This window comes from Colobus angolensis, unplaced genomic scaffold (assembly GCF_000951035.1).
Source record: "Colobus angolensis palliatus isolate OR3802 unplaced genomic scaffold, Cang.pa_1.0 Scaffold275, whole genome shotgun sequence".
Classification (NCBI taxonomy): Eukaryota; Metazoa; Chordata; class Mammalia; order Primates; family Cercopithecidae; genus Colobus; species Colobus angolensis.
In genome coordinates, this window is record NW_012115988.1 from 4,200,795 (window position 1) to 4,225,711 (window position 24,917).

Genomic DNA, 24,917 nt, shown 5'->3' on the forward strand with positions numbered 1-24,917 from the left:
GTGAGCCAAGATCATGCCACTGCACTCCAGCCTGGGTGACAGAGCAAGACTCTGTCTCAAAAAAAAAAAAAAAAAAAAAAAGCATATGTGAGTACTATCTTTGCTAAGAACCCGAGAGAGAACTTTTTGAAAAAGTTCGTGGCTTTCAGTTCTGTTTCAATTTTTACCATATGTAAGATTTTACAAGAAGGAATAATTTGATTAGTATTCAGAGGGACTGATCACAATGAATGGAACTGAAGAGGCAAGTCCAAATGCCTAAAAAGGCAGTGGCAGCCTGGCAATTATTGAAGCAATGTGTGTTCTTGTGTTCTGGACTTTGGTTATACCACCATAAAATGATACCTTCAACCCCAGATCCTCTTTTTTGTAAGCCTGGACTCTTGAATATTGACAGACTTAAAACTGATTAAATGCTCTTGCTTTTCCAGAATTCCTTGTGACCCAGTCTGACATCCTTGAAACTATGTAACCTTAACCCTAGATCCTGCCAGCTCTAACAGGCTATAGTAAGGGCTTTGGCCTTCACTCAGAATGAGAGGGAAGCTATTTAATGGTTGAATGCAGAAGAAGGAAATCTAATGCAAAAAGGAAGGGTTAGAATTCAGGAAGTAATAATAAGCACAAAACATTGATAAACATGTAGGTAAATCTAATCTTTAATTGCATGAAAGAAGAATAGTGACTAATATGGAACATAGAAGTAAGATGGAACTAAAATACAAGTCCACATTAAGGTATAAAATGAGGAAACAGTGATGGATATTAAAGCATTTTAAAATGCATGTCATTGTTCAGGATTGTAAAGCCATAGATATATTCACTTAAGTTGAATGTAGTTTACTTTTTTTTTTTTTTTTTGAGATGGAGTCTTGCTGTCACCCAAGCTGGAATACAGTGGCGCAATCTTGGCTCACTGCAAGCTCCGCCTCCTGAGTTCACGCCATTCTCCTGCCTCAGCCTCCCAAGTATCTGGGACTACAGGCACCTGCCACCACGCCCAGATAACTTTTTGTATATTTAGTAGAGACGGGGTATCACCAAGTTAACCGGGATGGTCTCATTCTTGTGACCTCATGATCCCCCCGCCTTGGCCTCCCAAAGTGCTGGGATTACAGGCATGAGCCACCGCGCCTGGCTTAAATTGAATATAATGTTAATTTAATTATGACTACTGAAAGAATAGAAATAGAATATGTAACTTAGAATTAAGTTAATGGAAAAGGGTAAAAAAGGAAATTTTCAGTTGAGTAAAAGGCTGAAAAATATACAGAAACAAAAGAGGCAAAAATTGAATCATGACAAGTAAGAGAAAGTTTATAATAAGGTAGTAAAATAATTCCAACAAATACATCACTGATCACAATAAATATAAATATACTAAACTGGCCACTGACATTTTTCAATTTGCATAGAATCAATGGCTGAATTCAGCTTCGTGTGACATACCTAAAATATAAGGACAGATAAAGGATGAAAGTAAAGGAATGGAGAAAAAATATTTTGGGCAAATACTAATCAGAAGAATGCTGACAACGATATTAACATCAGACAGAATAGACTTTAAGTCAGAAAGCATTATTAGGGATTGTGAAGGTCACATATTGAGAAAAGGAACAATTTACTAGGAAGGCAAAGAATTATGATATACGTTACAACACGGCCTCAGACTAATAAAGCACAAGTGGATAGAATTATAGAGAGAAATGGAGAAATCCACTATCAAAATGAGAGATTGTAGTGGGGAAGAGGGTCAGTCAAGCCATATTGGAATTATAGCCCTTAAAACTACTTCTGTTGAGATGCTTTCTCAAGCAGTTATAGCCATTTATGGCAAACACAATCATAGAATGACAAGTGCCATGTTTTGCAAAATGAATTCCTGCTTTCAGTCAGGTAAGGAACCTTTTTTCCTGGTTTTACATTGTAAACATTAATATTAAAACCAATATACAGAAAGAACCTAATTAACTTGGAGTTCAGTAATACACTTTTTTATTATTAGGACTTTAGTTGAACTGAAGGTTATTTTTGGACTATACATAAAGAATTTCTCAGGCCAGGCGCAGTGACTCACGCCTGTAATCCCTGCACTTTGGGAGACTGAGGTGGGTGGATCACCTCAGTTCAGGAGTTCGAGACCAGCCTGACCAACATGGAGAAACACCATCTGTACTAAAAATACAAAATTAGCCAGGCATGATGGTGCATGCCTGTAATCTCAACTACTAAGGAGACTGAGGCAAGAGAATCGCTTGAACCCAGGAGGCAGAGGTTGCAGTGAGCCGAGATCGTGCCATTACACTTCAGCCTGGGCAACAAGAGTGAAACTCCATCTCAAAAAAAACAACAAAAAAGAATTTCTTACTACGAAAAGTAATAATGCATGTAAGATTATAGGTTTAATTACATTTTTAAAATTATTTTTTTAAAATAGAGGTGGGGATCTCACTATGTTGTGCAGGCTGGCCTCAAGCGATCCTCCCACCTCAAGCTCCCAAAGTGCTGGGATTACAGGTGTAAGCCACCATGTCTGGCCCTTACCCCAATTATTTTTTTTAAATTGTATTGATTAATTAGGCCTTAATACTAGGAAGCTAGGATTTTAGTTATTCTGTATCCCTCAGAGTAATAAACTGTCATTCTTTTTTGAAATTCTGTAGTTTGAAGTTTAGTTTGTACTATAATCAAATTACTGTAAATCAAAGAGGCCTTATTCTCTACATTTCATGTAGATATGAAGGATTTTTTAAGTTGTTAATAAATTACTTACAGTATTCATTATTGGAAAGTGGGAAAAGCTCAGCATACCTGAAAGTGAACAGTTCTTTCTTTTTCAAATAATTAGAAATATGCAGATTTATAACTCCAAATTTAATTAACGAGGCCAGTGTTTAGGTCATGAGTAGGTAGAAATTCTATCTGCTGTTCAAAAGCTTAAGACCCTTTCAAGAAAAATAAAAGCTCTTAGGGAGGATAATAGATTTGATTAAATAATTCATTCTTAGTAAATTGTGTTTGCATTTCTTACCCCCTGTATTGCCAGGTGGAGATTTTGACAGGAACATGGGAAATCTAGAGAAGGTTAATGAGAAAGTTAGGTTGAGAAAGGGGCTTTGTGTAGTGGGAATTGGTGGTGTTTGAGCAACAGAGCTTTGAATTACAAAGCTGTATTTTATTCCTGTGTGTTGTTCATGTTCGTCTCTCATGAATAAACAAGACATGATTTTGTTTCTCACTTTTTGGTTATATATTAACTGTTCAAACTGGATCCCATCTCAAGCCATCATCTCTTTAATAACAGATTTTGTGTGAAGATTTAGTCTGATGTTAAGATACAGCTTTACCATTGAATCTGTTCTATGGTTCAATTATACCTGTCTTTATTTTGTAAATAGCTAGTAAAAAACCTCTTTTTTAAATTGTCAAATATTTGATAAATTTAACAGTCAAAGGTATAACTAAGAACCAAGAAGGCCATGAACTCATTCTCTGAACTACTAGAATTGATATTACAGTGTCCATATACTAAAACACACACACATAACTCATAGGAAAGTCTCCCGGCTTTAACATCGTTAGTCCTCTGGTTTCCCACTTCAAAGCAAATTAGACCAAGATGAGGGAAGAATATCAAAAAAAGATCAAAAAAGAGAAAGTTTACACCTTAGAAATAAGGGGAGGACTCGTCAAATCACTAAAATTTAAAGAAGAATACGAAACACCAAATATCAAAAGAGGTAGTAATCTATGTTTGTTTAATGAATGTTTGTTTAATGCAGCTATATATACCCTACTGAGCTTGGATAAAGTCACTAAAAGCAGAGAAGAGATGTAACAGCATAAACACACTGCTCAAACACTAGTGAACATTTATAATGGTTAACCTAAGTAGAATTTGCCTTCTTCAGGTACATGTTCTGTGTATCTTATTTATGAAACCAGGAAAGTGTGACATACACTGTGGGAATATTTTCTTGAAAATATTTTCTGATAGTTTTAGCACTCAAGAAAATTAGTTTCTTTTATTTTCAAAGTTCAGTTAGATCGATGTGCTGGGAAAGTGACAAATTGCTGTGTGAACCTACAGATTCCTATACATTTTCAAAAACGTAACCTAAACCTGGATTCCACATAAAATATAATTTCTAATGTATTACAAACTCACACACACACATGTGTGTGTATTATTATTATTATTATTATTATTATTATTATTATTATTTGGAGACAAGGTTTCTCTGTCACCCAGGCTGGAGTGCAGTGATATAGTCACAGCCACTGCAGCCTTGACCTCTTGGGGTCAAAAAATCCTCCTGCCTCAGCCTCCTAAGAACCTGGGACTATAGGCAAGAACCACTATACCCAGCTAATTTTTTCATTTTTTGTAGAGACAGGGTCTCACTATGTTGTTCACATTGGTCTCAAACTCCTGAGCTCAAGCAGTCCTCCCACTTCGGCCTCCTAAAGTGCTGGGATTACAGGCATGAGCCACCATGCCTAGCATATACAAACTATATTTAGCCTGAATGATCTTTGATAATTTAATTGTGAGCACATACATATTTAAGCATATAATTTTACATTTTTATAGGATAATTGGCTTGTTATAATAAGCTAAGTGATATTTAATCATAACTCTTACATTCCTTAATCTGAACCAGGTAACCTATGATGAAAGCATTTGAAAAATAAACATGAATAAAAATTAAAACTGAGTGTGGTGGCTCACACCTGTAATCTTTGGAAGATCCCAAAGATGACTTCTTGAGCCCAAGAGTTTGAGACCACTGAGGGCAAAAAGTGGACCCTATCTCTACAGAAAATTAAATAATTAGCTGGCCATGGTGTTATATGCCTGTGGTCCCAGCTACTCGGGAAGCTGAGACGAGAGGATCACTTGATTAGGAGGTCGAAGCTGCAGTGAATCATGATCAGCTTGCGTGACAGAGGGAGACCCTGTCTCAAAAAATAAAATAAAAATTAATTATTTTTGTCTATGTCACAGATCAGTAGATTAAAAAGTACTTTGATGAGATTATCTTTCCCCAAATCCTTCCTTTGGTCAGGTAAACAATAACCAAAGCAGTTTATCTTGTCATATTATCTTAAATCTTTCAGAGATGGAGATCGTATCCTTTTAATGTTTATAATGTATGAAATTGTATTGTATAACCATTTCTAAGTATATTCTACAAGTAAACCTTTTAGATACTTTATAGAATTCCACAGTGCTGTTTTGCCACATGGCAATTTTGAGGCTCTTGGAATATATTGCTGCTTAGTATCTCTTGACCTAGAGGATCGTTGAACTGTATATCTAAAAAACTGATATGATGTAGATCAGGAATTGCTAATAGATTTTATGCCCTGGGTCAAGTCTTAGAGATTTGTAGTCACGGCCTGGAGTGCAATGTTGAGAGACCATAAAAGGGCCACAGTTGATTATTGATGTCTTCTATATGCATGGGAGTGGGCATAAATAGACCACTAGAAGTGTTTCCTTAATATCTGGAAAGTAACTTACTTACCCTTTTGTAGTTTATAAGTAATCTATAACATATTATTTTGTTCTTTATAGACATTTTTTGGAGTCATCAACTTTATAACTCCCCACAAATAATTCTTAGATTTTCTTAATAGAAACTTAAAGTTGTCATCCGACTCATCCCTTGAATTGTCAGTTTGATTTCTTTTACTTTTAGTCCTCAGGCATGATGTTTAGGGAGATTTTGGTCATTTCATCTGCAGATTAACAGTTATATAAAAACATTCTTCATGTTGTTATAACTATGTAATTTATTGTTTCAGTTATCTAGTCTCATCAGTTGTTTCTCACACATTGAATTCACATGCTGTTCCTAATGAGCAGATGTACAGAATTAGAATTTCTGAAGAATATTTTGTTCAGATAATTAAATTTAAAAAACAGTGTATCTTGTCATTTGCATATAAGAATTATTTTAATTTTTATTTAAGGATTTGTTTAGCATTTGGATTCCCTCTCATTCTTTGCTTGTATGTGCACGTGTGTGTGTGTTTGTGTGTGTGCGTGTGTGTTTTACAAATAAACTCAAATGCAACTCTTTTGGTTTCTAACATCTTTCCAGATTGTATTGGAATAGTGTAACATGATTAACCAATATGTACATTTCTCCTATTTTACAATGTCAAATCTCTTATTGCTCCCACTTTTCTAGTTCCCTCATTCTCGGTGCTTTACAGCCAAAGCTGTATTTTTGCACCTTGGTACAATTTTGTTCATCTCAAATAAGATAGGCTTTGAAAAAACAAGCATATGTAATAAGCCTCTTCTACTTTGAGACGCCTTGCTGAACATGTACATGAATTAGTGATGTCAATTTTAAGGAGCTTGCAGGAAGAAATAGCTTGAGATAGTAAAGGTTAAAGTGGCTGAAGATGAGTGGAGGATTATAAAGTAGTTGAGGTGCCTACTTTGTACAAGATGCTTTGTTACCACAACCCAAATGGAGCAAAACCTACTCTGTAACTCCAGGCAGCTTCACTGGCGTTTGGTTCTCATTCCTAAATGCTAATCTGTTCAGTTGGTCCCTAGCCAGTACTGAGATAGACTAGAGGTCGGGGGAAGGAACCAAGCAAAGGAAAAGTGAAAAGAAAATACGAATAAGACATAGAATTGTCTGGAGATAGAAATATATGGTATTACCATTTTTAAGGCATTTTACAGTTTACATAGCATACTTTGGTATAAATTGTATTATTAGTTCCATGTTACAGATTAAGACATTGAAGCTACAAGTCACTCAGCTAGCAAGTGGTAGGGACAGCAGACATTCTGGGAACATGAGTTTTCTGATTGCTTCTGTTTTTTCAGGGAAGTATACAGCAGAGTCATCAACTGAGAATAAGGAGGAGGGAAGGAGGTGTTGGAGATTAGAGAAATGAGGAGAAGGCGAGGAACAATCTCCTAGGGGCTTAGGAGCATGAATGGGATATTTAACAGTATTGACAGGCAACATCAAGAACCCACCTTGGTTTAGTGGTCATAGATTTAAAGTCCAACCAGTGAGAAGCTCATTCAGCTTCTCACATTCAGGCATTGACTTGGTTTTGCCCAGGACTAGAATTTTCCTAAGTGACCATGAATATATGTATTCTTAATACCCTGCCCCACTTGCTCTCTGAAAACTAATGAACTCTCCAGGCCTCAGTTTAAAGCCAGTATCTCCACAGGTGCACTGGATCCCATTTCCTCTCAAGATACCACTCACTGCTGAAAAGATGTTGCTCACTGCTGAAATTGATGATAATGAATCACATAACATAATCTAATCCAAAAAGGAAGGAAGGAAGCAAAGAGATGGGTATCAGGGACTCCTGCAAGATAGAATGAGAAGGTAGTACATTTGGGAGGTCTAAAGGGGTTACTGAATTATTGGAATTAGAATCAAAAGGATGGCCAGTGCAGTGGCTCATGCCTGTAATCCCAGCATGTTGGGAGTCTGAGGCAGGTGTATCACTTGAGGCCAGGAGTTCAAGACCAGCCTAGCTAACATGGCAAAATCCCATCTCTACTAAAAATACAAAAATTAGCCAGGTATGGTGACATATGCCTGTAATCCCAGCTACTCCGGAGGCTGAGGCACAAGAATCACTTGAACCCAGTAGGCGAAGGTTGCAGTGAGCCAAGAACATGCCCCTGTCCTCCAGTTTGGGTGACAGAGAGAGAGCCTGTCTTAAAAAAAAAGGAAAAAAAGAAACATAAATATCTACCTACCTATTGTGTACTCACAGAAATTAAAATTAAAAATAAGTAAAATCAAAGGGAAAGATTTGAAATGGCAGCCCGAGAGTAGCGTACTTGAACTCAGATTCGAAAGAGTTCAGTCATTATAATGGCAAGATTATAGAGTGTGACCATGGAAGAAGATAAATGAGTTGGAGTGAACAGTAAGATTGTTGAAGGAAAAGAGGACAAGGAACTGAGAGCCCATTGTATTGAAAGGATCATCTATTTGAAGATTGATTTAATCAAGAAGCAGGGGTCAACAGCAGTGAGCAAACCTAGTGCCCAGATCTTGGTCTCTAATTCCATTTTCCACTAAAAGGAACCAGAACTCTTTGGAGACATGGCTGATGCCAGATAAAAGTATTTCTTCAATGTAAATCAGTGAAGTTGATAACAACTTTGGTTTTGTAAGAAAATATCCTTATTAGGAAATACACACATTGAAATATTTAAGGGTAAAGGGCCATAATGTATGTATAATTCAGAAAACGAATTATGCACATTCCTGTATGTGACAGAGAGAGAGAGAGAATACAAATGATAAAGCAAACGGGATAAAATGTAACAATCGGTAAATCCAGATAGAGAACATACAGTATTCCTCATACTGTTTTTATTTTTGTAACTTTCTGTAAATTTGAGGTTACAGTGGCATGGGTCCACTTATACACAGATTTTTTTCAACCAAAGGCAGATCAAAAGTACCATATTCATGGGCTATAAAACCTGTATATATAGAGAGCCAACTTTTCCTGTATGCAGGTTCCTCAGGACCCACCGTGGGACTTGAATATGTGTGGATTTAGGTGGGGGGGTGGGTGTTATGGTCCTGAAACCAATCCTCCTTGTATACTGAGGGGAGACTGTATTTCCAAAAAAACAAAAACTACGACAAGAGTGGTATTGGAGAGAGATACTCGGTCATCCACTTAGCTAAGTGTTGGACTTGAACTGATTATATTATGTGCAGTAAAATCAGGATAGGCAGCAGATTATTTACATCTCCAATCTTTTGGAAACTTACATTTTCACTTTGATATTTTTATTTTGTTCTTTGTTTTTGGCATGATGATGTTTCATTTTTAGTTCTTTTATGTCAATAACATTTTATACCCAAAACTATAATATTCTTTTTATATAGCTTTTTAGGTCTTTTGAACTTAAGTCATCTCTTAACCTTCATTTTCACAAGGTTCTCAGAGCATCAGTCAATAACCTTGGAAGCCTGGGATTCTTTCTATGCTTTTTTAAAAAACAGTTTTATTAAGATATAATTCACATATCATATAACTCACCCATTAAAGTGTACAAGTCAGTGGTTTTTAGTATATTCACAATTTTAAAACATTTCATCACCCCATAAGCAACTTCATACCAGTTAGCACTCACTCCTCATATACCCCACTGCCCCACTGCAATTTCCAATCGACTTTTGCACATATAGATTTGCCTAATCTGGATATTTCATATAAATGTAACCATTTAATATGTGGCTTTGTGGTGGTTTTTTTCACATAGAATAATGTTTTCAGAATTCACCTATGTTGTAGTATGTATCAGAGCTTTATTCCTTTGTGTTGCTAAGTAATGTTCCATTGTGTGGTTATTCTACATTTTATTTGTCAGTTGGTTGACATTTGGGTTTCTATTTTGTTATTATGAATAAATAGCGCTATAAATATTTGTGTACAGATTTTTGTGTGAACATATGTTTTTATTTCTCTTATATATATCACTAGGAGTTGAGCTGCTGTGTCACATGGTCACTCTGTATCTACCTTTGAGGAAAGACCAGATTGTTTCCAAGCAGCTCCAATTTTACATTCCCACCAGCAATGTGTGAGGGTTCAGTTTTTCTACATCCTGGCCAGCATTTGTTATTACCTGTCTTCCTGATAATAGCATCCAAGGGGTGTGACGTGGACCTGTATATACTTTTAAACCCCCAAAATATGATCAGTCCTCAATGATAAAAGATCTCCACCCTTTTCTAGCAGCAAGCATATCTCCTCATTAAATACTGAACACACAAAGCATATTGAAATAAAATAACATAAAAATTCTTACATATCTAGCAGCAGGCATATCTCCTCATTAAATACTGAACACACAAAACAAATTGAAATAAAATAACATAAAAATTCTTTCCCTTTCCCATATCTTTGTTCTTCAAAATTGATTGGAGAGAATCTCAAGAGAAGTAAGAGAGATTGGATTTTTAAAATTGTACAGCTAGAGCTTATAACATTTAAATGCCCATTATAGTCAGATGTGTATTTAGCATCTGACCCCCCCCGCCCCAAGTCTGCCATACCCACTGATGCCACTCACCATGGCCACTTATACTTTCAGAGTGCCTTATTCAGGAGCCTCTCCCCATCCTTACCTTGGCACAGACCCCATCATTTGCTTTCTCTTGGGAGCTCAGAGTTTCTATTAGTATTAGTTCACCATATTATTGATTAAGTTGGATTTTGTGGACTCTTGTAAGTGCTTAAGCATTATCTTTTTAACATAGTTCTACAGGAAAATAAATATATTTTCAGGTCACCACCTTAGAACACAGCTTGTTTGCAAGTTTGTCATTATCTATGTCCATGAGGAAAGTCAAAATAAATTGGAGTTGTTTAACTTGGTTATGCTTCCTATGTCCTGATCAAGTTTAATATATCTTTAAATAATAATTGTTATAGAGGATTGGATTAAAATCTGATCAATACGAGAATGGTTGATATATTTTTTCTTAAATTTGAACCATGACAGTTAGAGATAATAAAGCATTCCATGTCCCTTTCCCTAAAATTCATGAATTTAGAAGTAAATTAAAGGTCAAGTGTAGAAAGGTTTTAATACCACGTATACTGATAATCTATACACAGTATGATTTTGGGCTTTTTTTTAATCTATAAAAAATCAAAGTAATATCCTCTTTGCACCATTCATTTCATTAGTGTATTAGGATGGCTGTTAAATATACATGGGAGTTAGGTTTATTTTTATTTATTTCTCTAACCATCCCCTTTTTCCCTCTTTCCCCTCTCTCTCTTATCTCCTTTCCTCCTTCTTTGTTTGCGGGCTTATTTCTGAGTGTTTGAATAGAAAGAAGCCCAACTGGCAGTTGCCAGAAGGTATTTCTTAGGATTACTATGTTATTATATCAAAATAATAGCACACATGGGACATTTGGGTCACACCTGCCTCAAGAGTCCATCAGCTATGAAGTATTAACGGAGCTGTTCTTCCCGTGCAGGACCAATTGTACTTCTACATCCATGTTGTTTTCTCTACACAGATTGCTGGCTTTACCTCAAGTCCAAAGCTTTAACTTGACCTGAATATTTCCAGTTAACATTCTCTTTGTCACAGGGACATGAACTTCTCCCCCCTTAAAGAAGTGTGTATGTGTGTGTGTGTGTGTGTGTGTGTGTGTGTGTGTGTGTGTGTGTGAGAGAGTTATCATTTTGACACATTCTTTCGATGTTGAATTCTTACAGCTCTCCACACAAGGAGATGCAAGTCAGGTGATTGGGCCTCTTACTGAAGGACAGAGAAGAAATGTGGCAGTAGTGAATTCATTGTATAAGTTGCACCAGTCAGTAACAAAGGTAACCTTTATTTTATTAGGTTTTTTTTACTTAGTTTTAAATTCTTCTGGCCTCAAATTTGGACAGTTTACAAATTGTTATTTAATACTTTGGAAAAGAATACAATGAAAATGTGATGATTATAAAATAAACTAAGGAGTTAACTCTTTTAAACAGTCTTTGATTCTGGCCTTCATTGTTTGTATGACTTTTTGTTTGTACATTCAGTTTAAAACACATGAACTGTAGATCCGCAAGTTAATTAAGTTTATTGAGCAAATTATTGGAGGACAAATAATACATAGTTCATACTTATTGAAATGTATAATTTGATATAGTGTGGATGGTAGTAAATTATAGCAAAGCTAATGACAGAATAAGAATGCTGAAGCCCTCCAACATATCAAAAATGTTCTATTAGTATCTTTGCATTAAAAAGTCAGGGAGGAACTGTATTAAAAACTGAATTTTTATGATATAATCACTGATGAATGCTTACAAATAGATAATGTGTATTCATTTTGCTGTTTTTCTACTAGGCATTTAAAAGAAATGGCCGAACCTTAACTTGTTTGCCTCCATATATTATGTCTAAGGTGAACTGTATTGTTAATTACTAAAAAAGCAACACTTCCAAGTCCATCTTTGACTTTGGAGTAGCTTGTGCTTAATTATTCTCTATAGGTCATTTTTGAAATATGTTATAAATAGGAAGATAATAATTTAGAAGACCTGAAGAAAGCTAATGGTTAAATGATGTTCTTGAAAACTTGACTTATAGTATGAGCTTTAATATACTAGATTGTGTTTTAGAATAATTCTAGGTGACTGTTACTCACTTATTTAAAGATTTTAACAAGTCCTTTTATCAACTAGGGGTTTCTAAAAATGTGTATTTTACACACTAAACAAAAGGCATGTTAAAGAGTTATTAACAGGTAAATCTCAGAAGGGTAAAAATTATTAAAAAAACACTAAATGATGTGTTTTCCATTTTCTCTAATCCTTACTCCAAAGCACCATAAGCAAGGAAAGATTGTGTTCTGTCTAGCCTACTTTAAATGTCTTTATTGATATTTTCAAAATTTTCATGATGTTTGTATTGATTTGTAAAAATTGAAATGCTGACATTTTTATTTTAAAGACTTGTTGGAAATTAGAGTCAGCCTAAAGACATGAGTGAAAGAAATGAGTAAATATGGCTTTATTCTGACCTTTTCAAGTTTAAACTTTATAATTAAAACCTATGTAACATAAATAAAGGAAACCTAGCTCTCAGTATTTATTATTTGAAGTATGTATTTTCTTTATAGACAAAATTATTTCTCAACCTATCTTAATAAATATGATTTTTAAAATCATGTATAAGATATTACTATAAAGCAATGATAATATTGTGTATACAGTTTGTGGAAACAGCTTTATTATGCTATGATCAAAATTAGTATTTACAGAAATAGACTTAAGCAAAACTATAACTGGATCAAAACCTTGTTCTAGGTTGTTTCCAGTCAGAGCTCATTCCCACCGGCAGCTGAGCAAACTATAATTTCAGCTCTAAAGGTAAAAGAATTTATTCTTTGACTCTATAGATCAAAGTGGTTTTAGGATTATTTGTTTTGCTGAGTGGGCAATGTCACATTTTATAATTCAGAATCCTCTATATATACAAAAGTAGCATGTTGATAATTATCCTAAAGAGAGTAGATAATGAGTGTGTTTATGTTTTCTAGAATTTAAAACATAAATTTAAAAATAGACCCTTTTGGTGTCTACAGATTGTGTTCTACTTATGACAGTTATATATATAGAAGCAAGAGTCTTTTTTGTTGTTGTTTATATTTTATTTTTTATTTTTTATTATACTTTAAGTTCTAGGGTACATGTGCACAACATGCCGGTTTGTTACATATATATATACATGTACCAGGTTGGTGTGCTGCACCCATTAACTCGTCATTTACATTAGGTATATCTCCTAATGCCATCCCTCCCCCCTCCTACACCGTGGAATACTATGCAGCCATAAAAAAGGATGAGTTCATGTACTTTGTAGGGACATGGTTGCAGATGGAAACCATCATTCTCAGCAAACTATCACAAGAACAGAAAACCAAACAGCGCATGTTCTCATTTATAGGTGGGAATTGAACAATGAGAACACTTGGACACAGGAAGGGGAACATCACACACTGGGGCCTGTTGTTAGAAGCAAGAGTCTTACATGTATTTATCTAATGGCAGTACAACCCAGTATTATTCCAGTAAAGCAATGGTTCTCCACCAGAATCATTTTGTCCCCTAGGTGGCATTTGACAGCATCTGGAGACATTCTGGATTGTCATGACATGGTGGAGATGCTACTGGCATCTAGTGAGTAGAGGCCAAGGATATTGCTGAACATCTTGCAATGCATAGGACAATGCCCACCCCTCTCTCATAAGAGAATTTTCCAGTCCAAAATGTCAGTAATGCCAAGGTTGAGAAACCCTACTTTAAACTGAGGCATAAAATCAGAATGTATTCTCATTTTTTATATACAAACATAAGTATACCCCCTTTCTATTATTTAGGAAATTTCATAAAAAATGATGGTATGCGATTCAGAGCCATATGTAGTTGACAGCATCTCTTTTAAAAGCAGGCAAATTATTCAATCTTACAACAGTACTAGAGAGGTACATTTTGAAATATTACTACAACCCTTCAAGTTATGTATTTGTATTCCCACTTTATACATCTTAGAAATAATGTCTTGCTCAAGGTCATATCGCTGGTAAATACAGACCTCATTAACTCTAAAGAGTTATGTCTACTACACCTTGCCACCGTCATTCCTTTATTTGCTAAATATTTATTTAGTACTTGGCGAGTAAGTAACTAAGGCCATATAGCATAGACTCTGGAGCCAAACTACCTGTATGTGAATCCCATCTCAGCTATTTAACCAGCTGTATGACCTCAAACAAGTCAATAAACTCTCTCTTGCCTTAGTTTCTGCATCTATAAAATGGTACAATAAACCTACACAAAGGTAATAAATTTCAACTATTATATTGGATTTACATCTCTAAGGGAGAGTTTTAAAATTGAAATGAAAGTCTACAAGTAAACCCTAAGGAGAAACACATATTTAGAGAAAAGAGGAAACAAGGAAAGAACAATCAGAAGAAGGAAGAAAATTAGGAGAATGCTGTGTCACAAATCCTAAAGAGGAGGGGAGCTTCTAAAGTCAACTGCTTTAGAATTTACAGGGAATGAGGATTTAACAGGCACCAAAATGTAAGGACACTAAATTCATATGTGAATGGATTTGATTCATTGAGGGTAAGAGAAGGAGACAGTCTATTCTCCCCCAATGTATTAAAAGTACACTTGTATGTTTTCTCTATATCCCTTTTTCCCCCAATGTGCTTTAAATATTTTTCCATAATAAAATAATTGTTTTTAGTAAGGTTGGTATACGTATCGATGATCATAACATCAGGTCAATACAACATACCTTAAAGTCTTAACATTCTTGCTTCCAGACAGGGAATGGATACTCTTCTATAATTCCACATTTTTTTCTTCTAGCAGTAACTATCAAACATTTTTTGATAACTACCCAAAATAAGTACATTTTACTTTGTGCCCTCATACATAATACATAAGCATTTATAAATATATATATACATATGTAATTGCATAAAGTGTACTTGTCTACACATTTATAACTGATACAGAAGTTTCACAAAAAAATACTTATCCTTATTTTGTGTATGCATTGTAATATTTTCTATGCTAGTCTATTACTTTTTAAAACATCATGATAGTGACCCACTGAATTGATTTTTTTGACCTCTAATGGTCCGACACAACCCATAGTTTCAGAAAGTCCATTCTCTGGATTAAGACAGAGTGCCTTCACTTTGATAATAAAAATCACTTGGAGAGTTAAAAATAGAAATTACTCATGGACTGTATTTCAGTATAGGGTAGTTTCTCTGAATCTTTATTTTTAACAGACAACAAAGATTATTCTTTTAATATTAGTCACTTTAGGCAGGGAGCTGGAGTCAGTGCAGGGAAAATTGCCCTAATCTTGCTGTCACTCTAAGGTTTGTTTACCAGGATCAGTGCTGTGTGTAGCTGGGTCTGTACTTCACTAAGACATACCAATTTTGCCTTTATGAACTGGATAACAGAAGACTAGCAATAAGTACAAGGCCCTCCTGCAGTGACCTCATTAGTTGGAGACTTCACTGTTCATGTTAATACACTCACTGAAGGTTTTAACTTTGCTCTTTAAGTCTTATAAAAAAAAAAAAACTGTTATGACTTATTAAGTAAAAAGTAAACAAAACCCCTGACTTAGAATAAAAAGGAATGTTGAAATTTCATACAATTGTTGGAAATTTAATAAATCACTTTGAATTCAAGGTAGAAAGTTATGATGTATAAATGCCTGCAGCCCAAACCAGAAATCTGTTTGATTTTATTTGATAGAGAAGATATTAAACATACTTTTTAACTTACTGAAAAATATATAGACATATAACAGTCCTTTTTCTCTACCTTGAGATTTTATCCAAAATTAAATGTTATTCTAGGCTTGAGGTTCATCATTACATATTCTTTTTTTTATTTATTCAGAAATATTTATTGTCTATCATATGCCAGGTATTAGTGATACACAGTGAAAGTAACAAATAAAGTCCTTTCCCGTGTAGAGCTTTTATTGTCATGAGGAGCCCAGTGGTGACAAGTGCTATGATAAAAAATAGAGCACAGTAAAGAATAGAGAATGAGGATGGAAGGAAAGTGCTATTTTATATAGGCTTCACCAATCAAGAGACATTTTAGTAAAAATCTGAAGGAACTGAAGGAGTGAGCCAAGCAGCCATCTGGGGCAAGTGTTCCAGGAATAGAGACCTGAATTGGACAGGCTTGTAATAGTCACAGAACAGCCAGGAGGCCAGAGTGGCTGGAGCAGAGTGAGTGAGAGCAGAGGAGCAGGAGTGAAGTTGGAGAGGGAGCAGAGCCGGGATGGGGTGGAGAGCAGAACATGCAGTCTCCATTATCACATATTCTAAGAATTGTCTAATATGTCATGAATGGCATAATTAATATTGAGTATACATTTAGAGTTATTTCATTATAACCACCATAGCTATTTAAGTACCATTTAAACCCCTTGGCCCAGTAATTCTGATCCATTTTTTACTGAGATTTGACTTGTACAGATAGTGATTACATTGCCAAATTTATATATGGCAATGCTTCTTTCTCCCTTTTTGTGTGGGTTTGATGTTCTATATAAAGGAATATTCCAGATTGCTGAGGTTCCAATATTTTTATAATTTTAACTATTTTAGGTAAATCTTTTTAAAATGTATAACATATTTCCCTGCTTTGTAAAGAGCATATGAAATATAATCTAATCTCCTTTCTCAGTTTCCATGTTGGTTGTTACTTTCTATCCATCCTTGAAATGAAGGCATTCCCCAAGATGCTCTCTTCTCTTCCTATTTCATATTTTCCCTAAGTGGGAAACCTCACCCAGCAATACAGTTTTCTCTGTAAACCACCATTTCTTATGCAAATAGAGATTTTTATTTCTTACTTTCTGATCTTTATGCCTGTTTTCCATGCCTTGTTTCACTGTCCAGGATCTGCAGTACAGTGTTGAATAGAACTGGTGAGAATGGACCTCCTTTACTTGTTTCTGATCTGGGGGTAAAGCATTCAGTATTTTACTGTTTTAAGTATAGTATTAGCTATAGGTTAATGATATAATAATGTTAGCTGTAGGTTTTTGATAGATGACCTTTGTCAGGTTAAACAAGTTCGCTTCTATTCTTAGTTTTCTATTTTTTATTATAAATGGTGTTGAGTTTCATTAAATAGCTTTTTCCACATCTATTGAAATAATCATATAGCTCTACTCTTTTATTCTGCTAATGAAGTATATTATAGTAATTTATTTTCAAGTATCAAACCAACCTTAGTCACGATGTATTACCCTTTTTATGTATTGCTGGATATTTAATGTATCCTTTTATGTATTCCTGGATACTGGTTTACTTAATTTTTATTAAGGATACTTACATCTATATTGATAAGGAATATTGTCATAAAGTTTTCTGTCTTTATTTGGTTTTGGTAGCAAGTTAGTACTGGCTTCACTAAATGAGTTTGAAAGTGTTTCCTCCTCTTCTGTTTCCTAGAAGAGTTTGTGTAGAGTTTGTTTTTGTTTTTGTTTTTGTTTTTTCCTCAAGTGTTTAGTAGAATTCACCAGTGAAGGCATCTGGGCCTGTAGTTTTCTCTGTAGAAAGGCTTATAACTACACATTAATTCATTTAATAGAGAAAGGGCTATTTGTGGTATCTATTCTTCATGAATGAGCTTTGATACTTTGTGACGTTGAAGGTATTTATCTACTCATCTTAGTTATCTAATTTGTCAGAAAAATCTATGTAATACTTACTGTCCTTTTGTGGTTTGTTTAAAGACAGGGTTCCACTGTGCTGCCCAGGCTGGAGTGCAGTGGCTATTCACTGGCACGGTTATGGCGTGCTACAGCCTTGAACTCCTGTGCTCAAGGGATCCTTCTGCCTGAGCCTTTGAAGTGGCTGGGACTACAGTCATAAACCACCGTGCTGAGCTCATTTAACTGTCTTTTTGATGTCTTTGGGACCTATAAGAATAACCTCTTTTTCATTTTTGATATTGTTGATTTGTGTTCTCTTCTGTTTTTTTCTCGATCAATCTAGCTAGGAGTTTAGCAACTGTGTTAATCTTTTCAGTGAAACAGCTTTTAGCTTTATTAGTTTTCTCTGTTTTCTATTTCATAGATTTCTGCTTTTATCTTTTTTTATTTTCTTCTTTTTGTTAGTTTCAATATTTTCTGTTTATCTTTGGATTTGTGAGTTTTCTTTGATTTTTTTAAGATTATTTGAGACTTTGCATCGTAATTTTAGAGCACTTTCCCCACAAATAAACATTTAACGTTGTAAATTTTCCTGCAATTTTTCTGTGTTATACTTGTATCTTCATTTAGGTTGAAATATTTTTCTAATTTCCTTTGTGATTTCTTATTTGAGTCATGGATTTAGAAATGTGTTTTTAAAATTTCTAATTACTTTTGGGTGCTGCATATATCTTGTTACTGATTTCTAATTTAGTTCTGATAACAGAATTAAATGTTGATGATTTTACCTTTTTTAAAGTAAAAGCAAGTTTATTAAGAAAATAAACAAAAGAATGGATACTTCATAGGCAGAGCAGCCAAATGATGATTTTTAATGATTATTTTAAATCATCATTTAAAATCTGATGAGTTTAAATTAAATTTTATCATGTGAGTGTGATGGCAAAGAACACTGCTAATTTTCTTTTGCCAGAAATGTATTTCACTTCATCTTTGAAGGATATTTATACAGAAAATAGAAATACGGGTTTGAGAGATATTTTTCTCTCAGCACTTAAAATATGTTCCACTGTTTTCTGGCCTCCATGCTTTCTGATAAGAAGTTATTACTTATTAAAATTAATTCCCTTGTATGTAATCTTTTTTTTTTTTTTTTTTTTTTGCTAATTTCAAGATTTTCTGTTTATCTTTGGTTTTCAGCAGTTTATGATGTGCCTAGGGATAGTTCTCACAAAATTATCCTGTTTGGGATCTGCTGATTTTCCTGAATCTGTAAATTCGTGCTTTTCATTATTTTGGGAAGTATGAGGCCTTTTCCCCTCCCAAGTAGTTTTGCTGCCTCATTCTCTCTCTGCCCCATTATTTTTTCTTCTTACAGGACTCCAGTGACCAGTATATTAGACATTTTGCAGTTGTTTCATAGGTTTAATTATTTTTTAGTGTTTTTTTCTCTTCTCTTCCAAAGAGATTTCTGTTAATTCTATCTTAAGTTCATTGACTCTTTCCTGTGTCATCTCTACGCATAATTCTTCTACTAAGCCTATCCATTGAATTTTACAATTTCAGATACTGTATTATTTTAGTTTAAAATTACCTTTTTAAAATATATATCTTCATTCATTTTACTGAGATTTCCTATTACTTTATTTATTGTGAGCATATTTTTCCTTGCCTCATTGAAGTTCTTGCCTGATAATTCTAGAGTCCGGTTCATCTCAAGGTTAGCATCTCTTGATTGTCTTTTCCCTTGAGAATTGATAAAATTTCCCAGCATTTTATATGTGTAGTAATTTTGGATAAATCCTGAACACTGTGAATGTTATGTTGTGTAGAAACAGGATTTTTTTTTCTTTTTTTTTACATTTCTTATAAGCATGTTGGTAATTTTGCTTTAGCAGGCAATTAACTTGGTTATACTCAAACTGTGTTTGAGTATACTCATACCTTCAGTTGGCCACACCTCAATCAGTTCACTTCCTTAAGCCTCAATTGTAAGCCACATTTAGTTTGCTCTGCACATGCATTGTTGATGAGTTGGCTGAAAACTCATACCAAGTTTAAACTTAGAATTAGGCAGTCTTCTCTGGCTCTGTCCTTTTTAAGCTCCCTCTCTTACTCTGCAGCAGCTCTGTACCACTGCTGTGGCCTTACAATTGTACTCCTTTTTGTAGTCTAATTTATCCAGTTTACTTTCCAACATGGTTTTTTCCTAAATCCAAATCATTAACCACATTTTGTGTATTGCTTAAAACCCATCATTGGTTTCCTGGTTCCTTTAGGATAAATTCCTAACTTCTTAGTAGCCTATACAGAGTACACCTCTTGCTGCCTCTGTCTCTTCCAGGCAGTTATGCTCCATATGCACTGAATGTCTTGTGGTTTCCCAAGTGCCTCAGTTTTCCCAAACTCCTATGCCTGGGAATCCAAAACTTTTTGAGTGTCAACATGACACTCAAAGGAAGGTGCTCGCTGGACCTTTTCAGATTTTGGATTTTGGATTACTCGACCTGCATAACTTTTTAACTATTCTCACTAGACTCTGAGCTCCTGTATGGAGGGCAAACTATATGTATACACACACACACAGACACACACACACTCATACACATACATACATACATACATACATACAATCCTGTACATTGTATATTTATTTTTACCAGAGATTAAGGGTTATAGATTAGGAATTTAATGATTAAGGGTCCTATATTTTACCTTTCCTTGTTGATTTTGATCGTTTGTATGAGCCAGAACTATCTATCTTCATTATATTTAATTATCTTTGAAGTGTGTATAATATATTTACATTTTTGATTTTATGTGTTTTGAGCCTCAGTCATTATTTTCACACTAAAAACCCATAACTAAGACCTAGGATTTTACTTCAAGTAACTGGAGATTTATACCTCCGTGTTGAACAGTTTCCCAACCATGGCACTATCAACATTTTGAGCTGGGTAATTCTTTGTTATAGGGGCTGTTCTGTATTCCGTAAGATATTTAGCAGTATCTTTGTTCTCTACCTACCAGATGCTAGTAACAAATTTGTACCCCCATCCCCAACTGTGACAAGAAAAAATGTCTTTAAGCAATACCAAATATTTCCTGGGGAGCAAAATTGCCCACAGTTGAGAGTCACTGCTGTAGAACTCTCAACAGAAACCTAATTCATGAAATGCCCAACTGTTGTGCCCTATTAGAAACATTGTACTGGAGCCTACTTAAGGGTAGAAGGTGGGAACAGGGGAAGGAGCAGAAAAAAAAACTATTGGGTACCAGGCTTAGTGCCTGGGTGATGAAATAATCTGTACATCAAATCCCCATGACACAACAAACCCCTATATAATAAATCTGCACATGTACCCTTGAACCTAATAGTTTAAAAAAAAGAATCAATGTCTATTTATTATATTCACTCTGGTTAAAAGCATATGATGTTGTTCCAATTCTTAAATAATTACTTTTGGTCTTGCCTAACTCTTTTGCGAAACTTAAATGTGTTTGTTTAACCTTTTCCTCATTAGTGGTACTACTGTCTTCTTGCGTCTGCGTTCCTTTCTCCCTGGGCTTATTTAACCACTGAACCTTCTGGAAAAAATAAGAAGAGTGGGGATGCTGAAATTTTTTAGTGCCATGTTCCACATATTTTAAGCTTTAAAAATCATTACTGACAGTGGTTAGGGAGAGGAGCAGACTTCTGTTAACTTAGTCTGCATTTGATATAATTTGAAAACTGTTGGTCACGGTGTTACTCACATCTCAAATTTCTTTGGGTTGTTGTCTTTAATTTTGCCTCTTCTTTTTCTTTTTTATTTTCTTCAGGCTATTCATGCTCTTATGGAAAATGCTGTGCAACCCTTACTCACTTCTGTGGGAGATGCTATAGAGGCCATAATCATCACCATGCATCAAGAGGACTTTTCTGGGTAATTACTTTTAACCAAATTTTTACTAACTTTTACTGCCTTTGTTTTGTATTCCCACCTCTATGCTTACTCCCTAAGCTGCGGCCCTGCCATCCAGGGCCTTGTTCCTTTTGTGATGGCATTAGCTTTCAGCCCTCTTCATTACCCGTTGTGAGCGCCATTCACAGATTAAAAGTTTTCTGTTCTCATTTTCATCACTTCTCTCCTCTTTTTAAAAATTTTTTCTTTATGAGCAGTATCACATTACATGTACATACATTTCTGTCTTATCGAAACATAAAATGAGTCTGTGGGACTCAGCCTGGTACTTCAGGACTTTTGGTAGTTTGTACCCTCTTCCCTTTCCAAGCTTGTCCTTTTTCCTTACTTCTCACAAATACCCTCTACTTCAGTCCCTTTGTTACCCCTTGGCATAGGCATGGTATTCCTTGTATAAAATGCCCTGCCTCTGCCACTGTGCTTGTCCAAATCCTGCTTTGGCTCTGGGCAAGCTCTGACTCAGCCTCCTCCAAGATTGAGTTTTCTTCCTCGGAGGTTATGTGGCAATCTAATCTGATCACATGACACCTAGCCACAAACACTATGGTGTTATTCCAAACCTGTTTCATACGTGTCTTGCTCATGCATGTCATAGGTATCCTGAGAATAATGATCATAGTTCCTAACCCAGTGTTTACAGAAATCTTTTAAAATAGAGTAAAATGGTTTTGGTTCAGTGTATTAGAAAACTGTGGAGCATTTAGGATAGTTATTTGCAAATGTTTGCTGTGATTTTTAAAAAACTTAATCACACTACAGCTAAACACTCAAATATTAATATGTAGATACGTATTTTATAGTCCCAAGTCCATAGTTACTGTTTTTGAACAGTCCTGGTTCTCTTTACATTCTTGTTGTTTTAAAGAATATCTGTTTTATGGAATTTCCATCTACTAGTTTAGCTATTTATAGAAAAATATTGATTATTTCACTGTCCTCTACTTTTTCAAATTATTCATTATTTCATTTACAAAGTTTCTTTTTTTTTTTTTTAACTTTTAGGTTTGGGGGCACATGTGAAGCTTTGTTATATAGGTAAACGCATGTCGTAGGGATTTGTTGTACATATTATTTCATCACCCAGGTGTTAAGCCCAGTACCCTGTCGTTATTGTTTCTGCTCCTCTCCCTTCTCCCACCCTCCCCCATCAAGTAGACCCCAGTGTTTGTTGTTTCCCTCTTTGTGTTCGTAAGTTCTCATTATTTAGCTCCCACTTATAAGTGAGAACATGTAGTATTTGGTTTTCTGTTCCTGCAATAGGTTGCTGAGAATAATAGCCTCCAGCTCCATCCATGTTCCCGCAAAAAACATGATCTTGTTATTTTTATGGCTGCATAGTATTCTATGATGTATATGTTCCACGTTTTCTTTATCCATTATGTCATTGATGGGCATTTAGGTTGATTCCATGTCTTTGCTATTGTGAATAGTGCTGCAATGAACATTCGCATGCATATGTTTTTGTGGTAGAATGATTTATATTCCTCTGGATATATACCCAGTAATGGGATTGCTGGGTCAAATGGTAGTTCTGTTTTTAGCCCTTTGTGGAATCACAATACTGCTTTCCACAATGGTTGGACTAATTTACACTCCCACCAACGGTGTATAAGTGTTCCCTTTTCTCTGCAACCTTGCCAGCATCTGTTATTTTTTTGCCTTTTTAATGATAACCATTCTGACTGATGTGAGATGGTATCTCATTGCGGTTTTGATTTGCATTTCTTTTTTTTTTTTTTTTTTGAGACTGAGTCTCACTCTGTCACCCAGGCTGGAGTGCAGTGGTGGGATCTCGACTCACTGCAAGCTCTGCCTCCTGGGTTCACACCATTCTCCTGCCTCAGCCTTCCCAGTAACTGGGACTACAGGCACCCGCCACCACACCCGGCTAATTTTTGTGTTTTTAGTAGAGACGGAGTTTCACCTTGTTAGCCAGGATGGTCTCGATCTCCTGACCTCATGATCTGCCCACCTCGGCCTCCCAAAGTGCTGGGATTACAGGCATGAGCCACTGTGCCCGGCCTTGATTTGCATTTCTCTAATGATCAGTGGTGTTGAGTATTTTTTCATGTGATTGCTGGCTGCATGTATGTCTTGTTTTGAGAGGTGTCTGTTCATGTCTTTTGCACATTTTTTAATGGGGTTGTTTTCTTTTGTGAATTTGTTTAAGTTCCTTATGGATTCTGGATCTTAGACCTTTGTCAGATGCATAGTTTGCAAATATTTTCTTCCATTCTGTAGGTTGTCTGTTTACTCTGTTGATAATTTCTTTTGCTGTGCAAAAGCTTTTAGGTTTAATTAGATCCCACTTAGCAATTTTGGCTTTTATTGCGATTGCTTCTGGAGTCTTTGTCATGAAATCTTTGCCTATTCCTTTGTCCAGGATAGTATTGCCTATGTTGTCTTCCAGGGTTTTTCTAGTTTGGGGTTTTACATGTAAGTCTTTAATCCATCTTGAGTTGATTTTTGTGTATGGTGTAAGGAAGGAGTCTAGTTTCAATCTTCTGTGTATGACTAGCCAGTTAGCCCAGCACCATTTCTTGAATAGGGAAACTTTTCCCCACAGCTTGCTTTTGTCAGCATTGTTGAAGATCAGATGGTCACAGATGTGCGACCTTATTTCTGGGCTTTCTATTCTGTTCCATTGGTCTGTGTGCCTGTTTTTGTACCATTACCATGCTGTTTTGGTTATGGTAGCCTTGTAGTATAGTTTGAAGTCAGATAACATGATGTCTCCAACTTTGTTCCATTTGCTTAGGATTGCCTTGGCTATTCAGGCTCTTTTTTGGTCCCATATGAATTTTAAAATAGTTTGGTTTTAGTTCTGTGAAGAATGTCATTGGTAGTTTGATAGGAATAGCACTGAATCTGAAGATTGCTTCGGGCACTATAGCCATTGTAATGATACTGATTCTTTCTATCCATGAGCATGGGATGTTCTTCCCTTTCTATCCATGAGCATAGGATGTTCTTCTCTGATTTCTTTGAGCAGTGTCTTGTAGTTCTTATTGTAGAGATCTTTCACCTCCCTGGTTACATGTATTCCTAGATGTTTTATTCCTTTTTTGGCAGTTATGCATGGGATTGCCTTTCTGATTTGGCTTTCAGTTTGGCTATTGGTGATGTATAGGAATGCTAGTGATTTTCGTACATTGATTTTGTATCCTGAAACTTTGCTGAAGTGT

At 35.3% G+C, this 24,917-nt stretch overlaps 1 protein-coding gene across 2 annotated transcripts in view; it reads left to right on the forward strand.

Annotated features, from left to right (window-relative positions):
- COG5 (component of oligomeric golgi complex 5) overlaps positions 1 to 24,917 on the forward strand; it is a 380,460-nt gene that overhangs the window by 313,133 nt on the left and 42,410 nt on the right. The window contains exons 15-17 of one of the 2 annotated variants that reach the window (XM_011948213.1): positions 11,266 to 11,376; positions 12,856 to 12,918; positions 21,590 to 21,693. In XM_011948213.1, coding sequence (XP_011803603.1) covers positions 11,266 to 11,376; positions 12,856 to 12,918; positions 21,590 to 21,693 — 278 coding nt within the window. The remainder of the gene's footprint in view (positions 1 to 11,265; positions 11,377 to 12,855; positions 12,919 to 21,589; positions 21,694 to 24,917) is intronic. The other variant, XM_011948214.1, reaches the window with a different exon arrangement.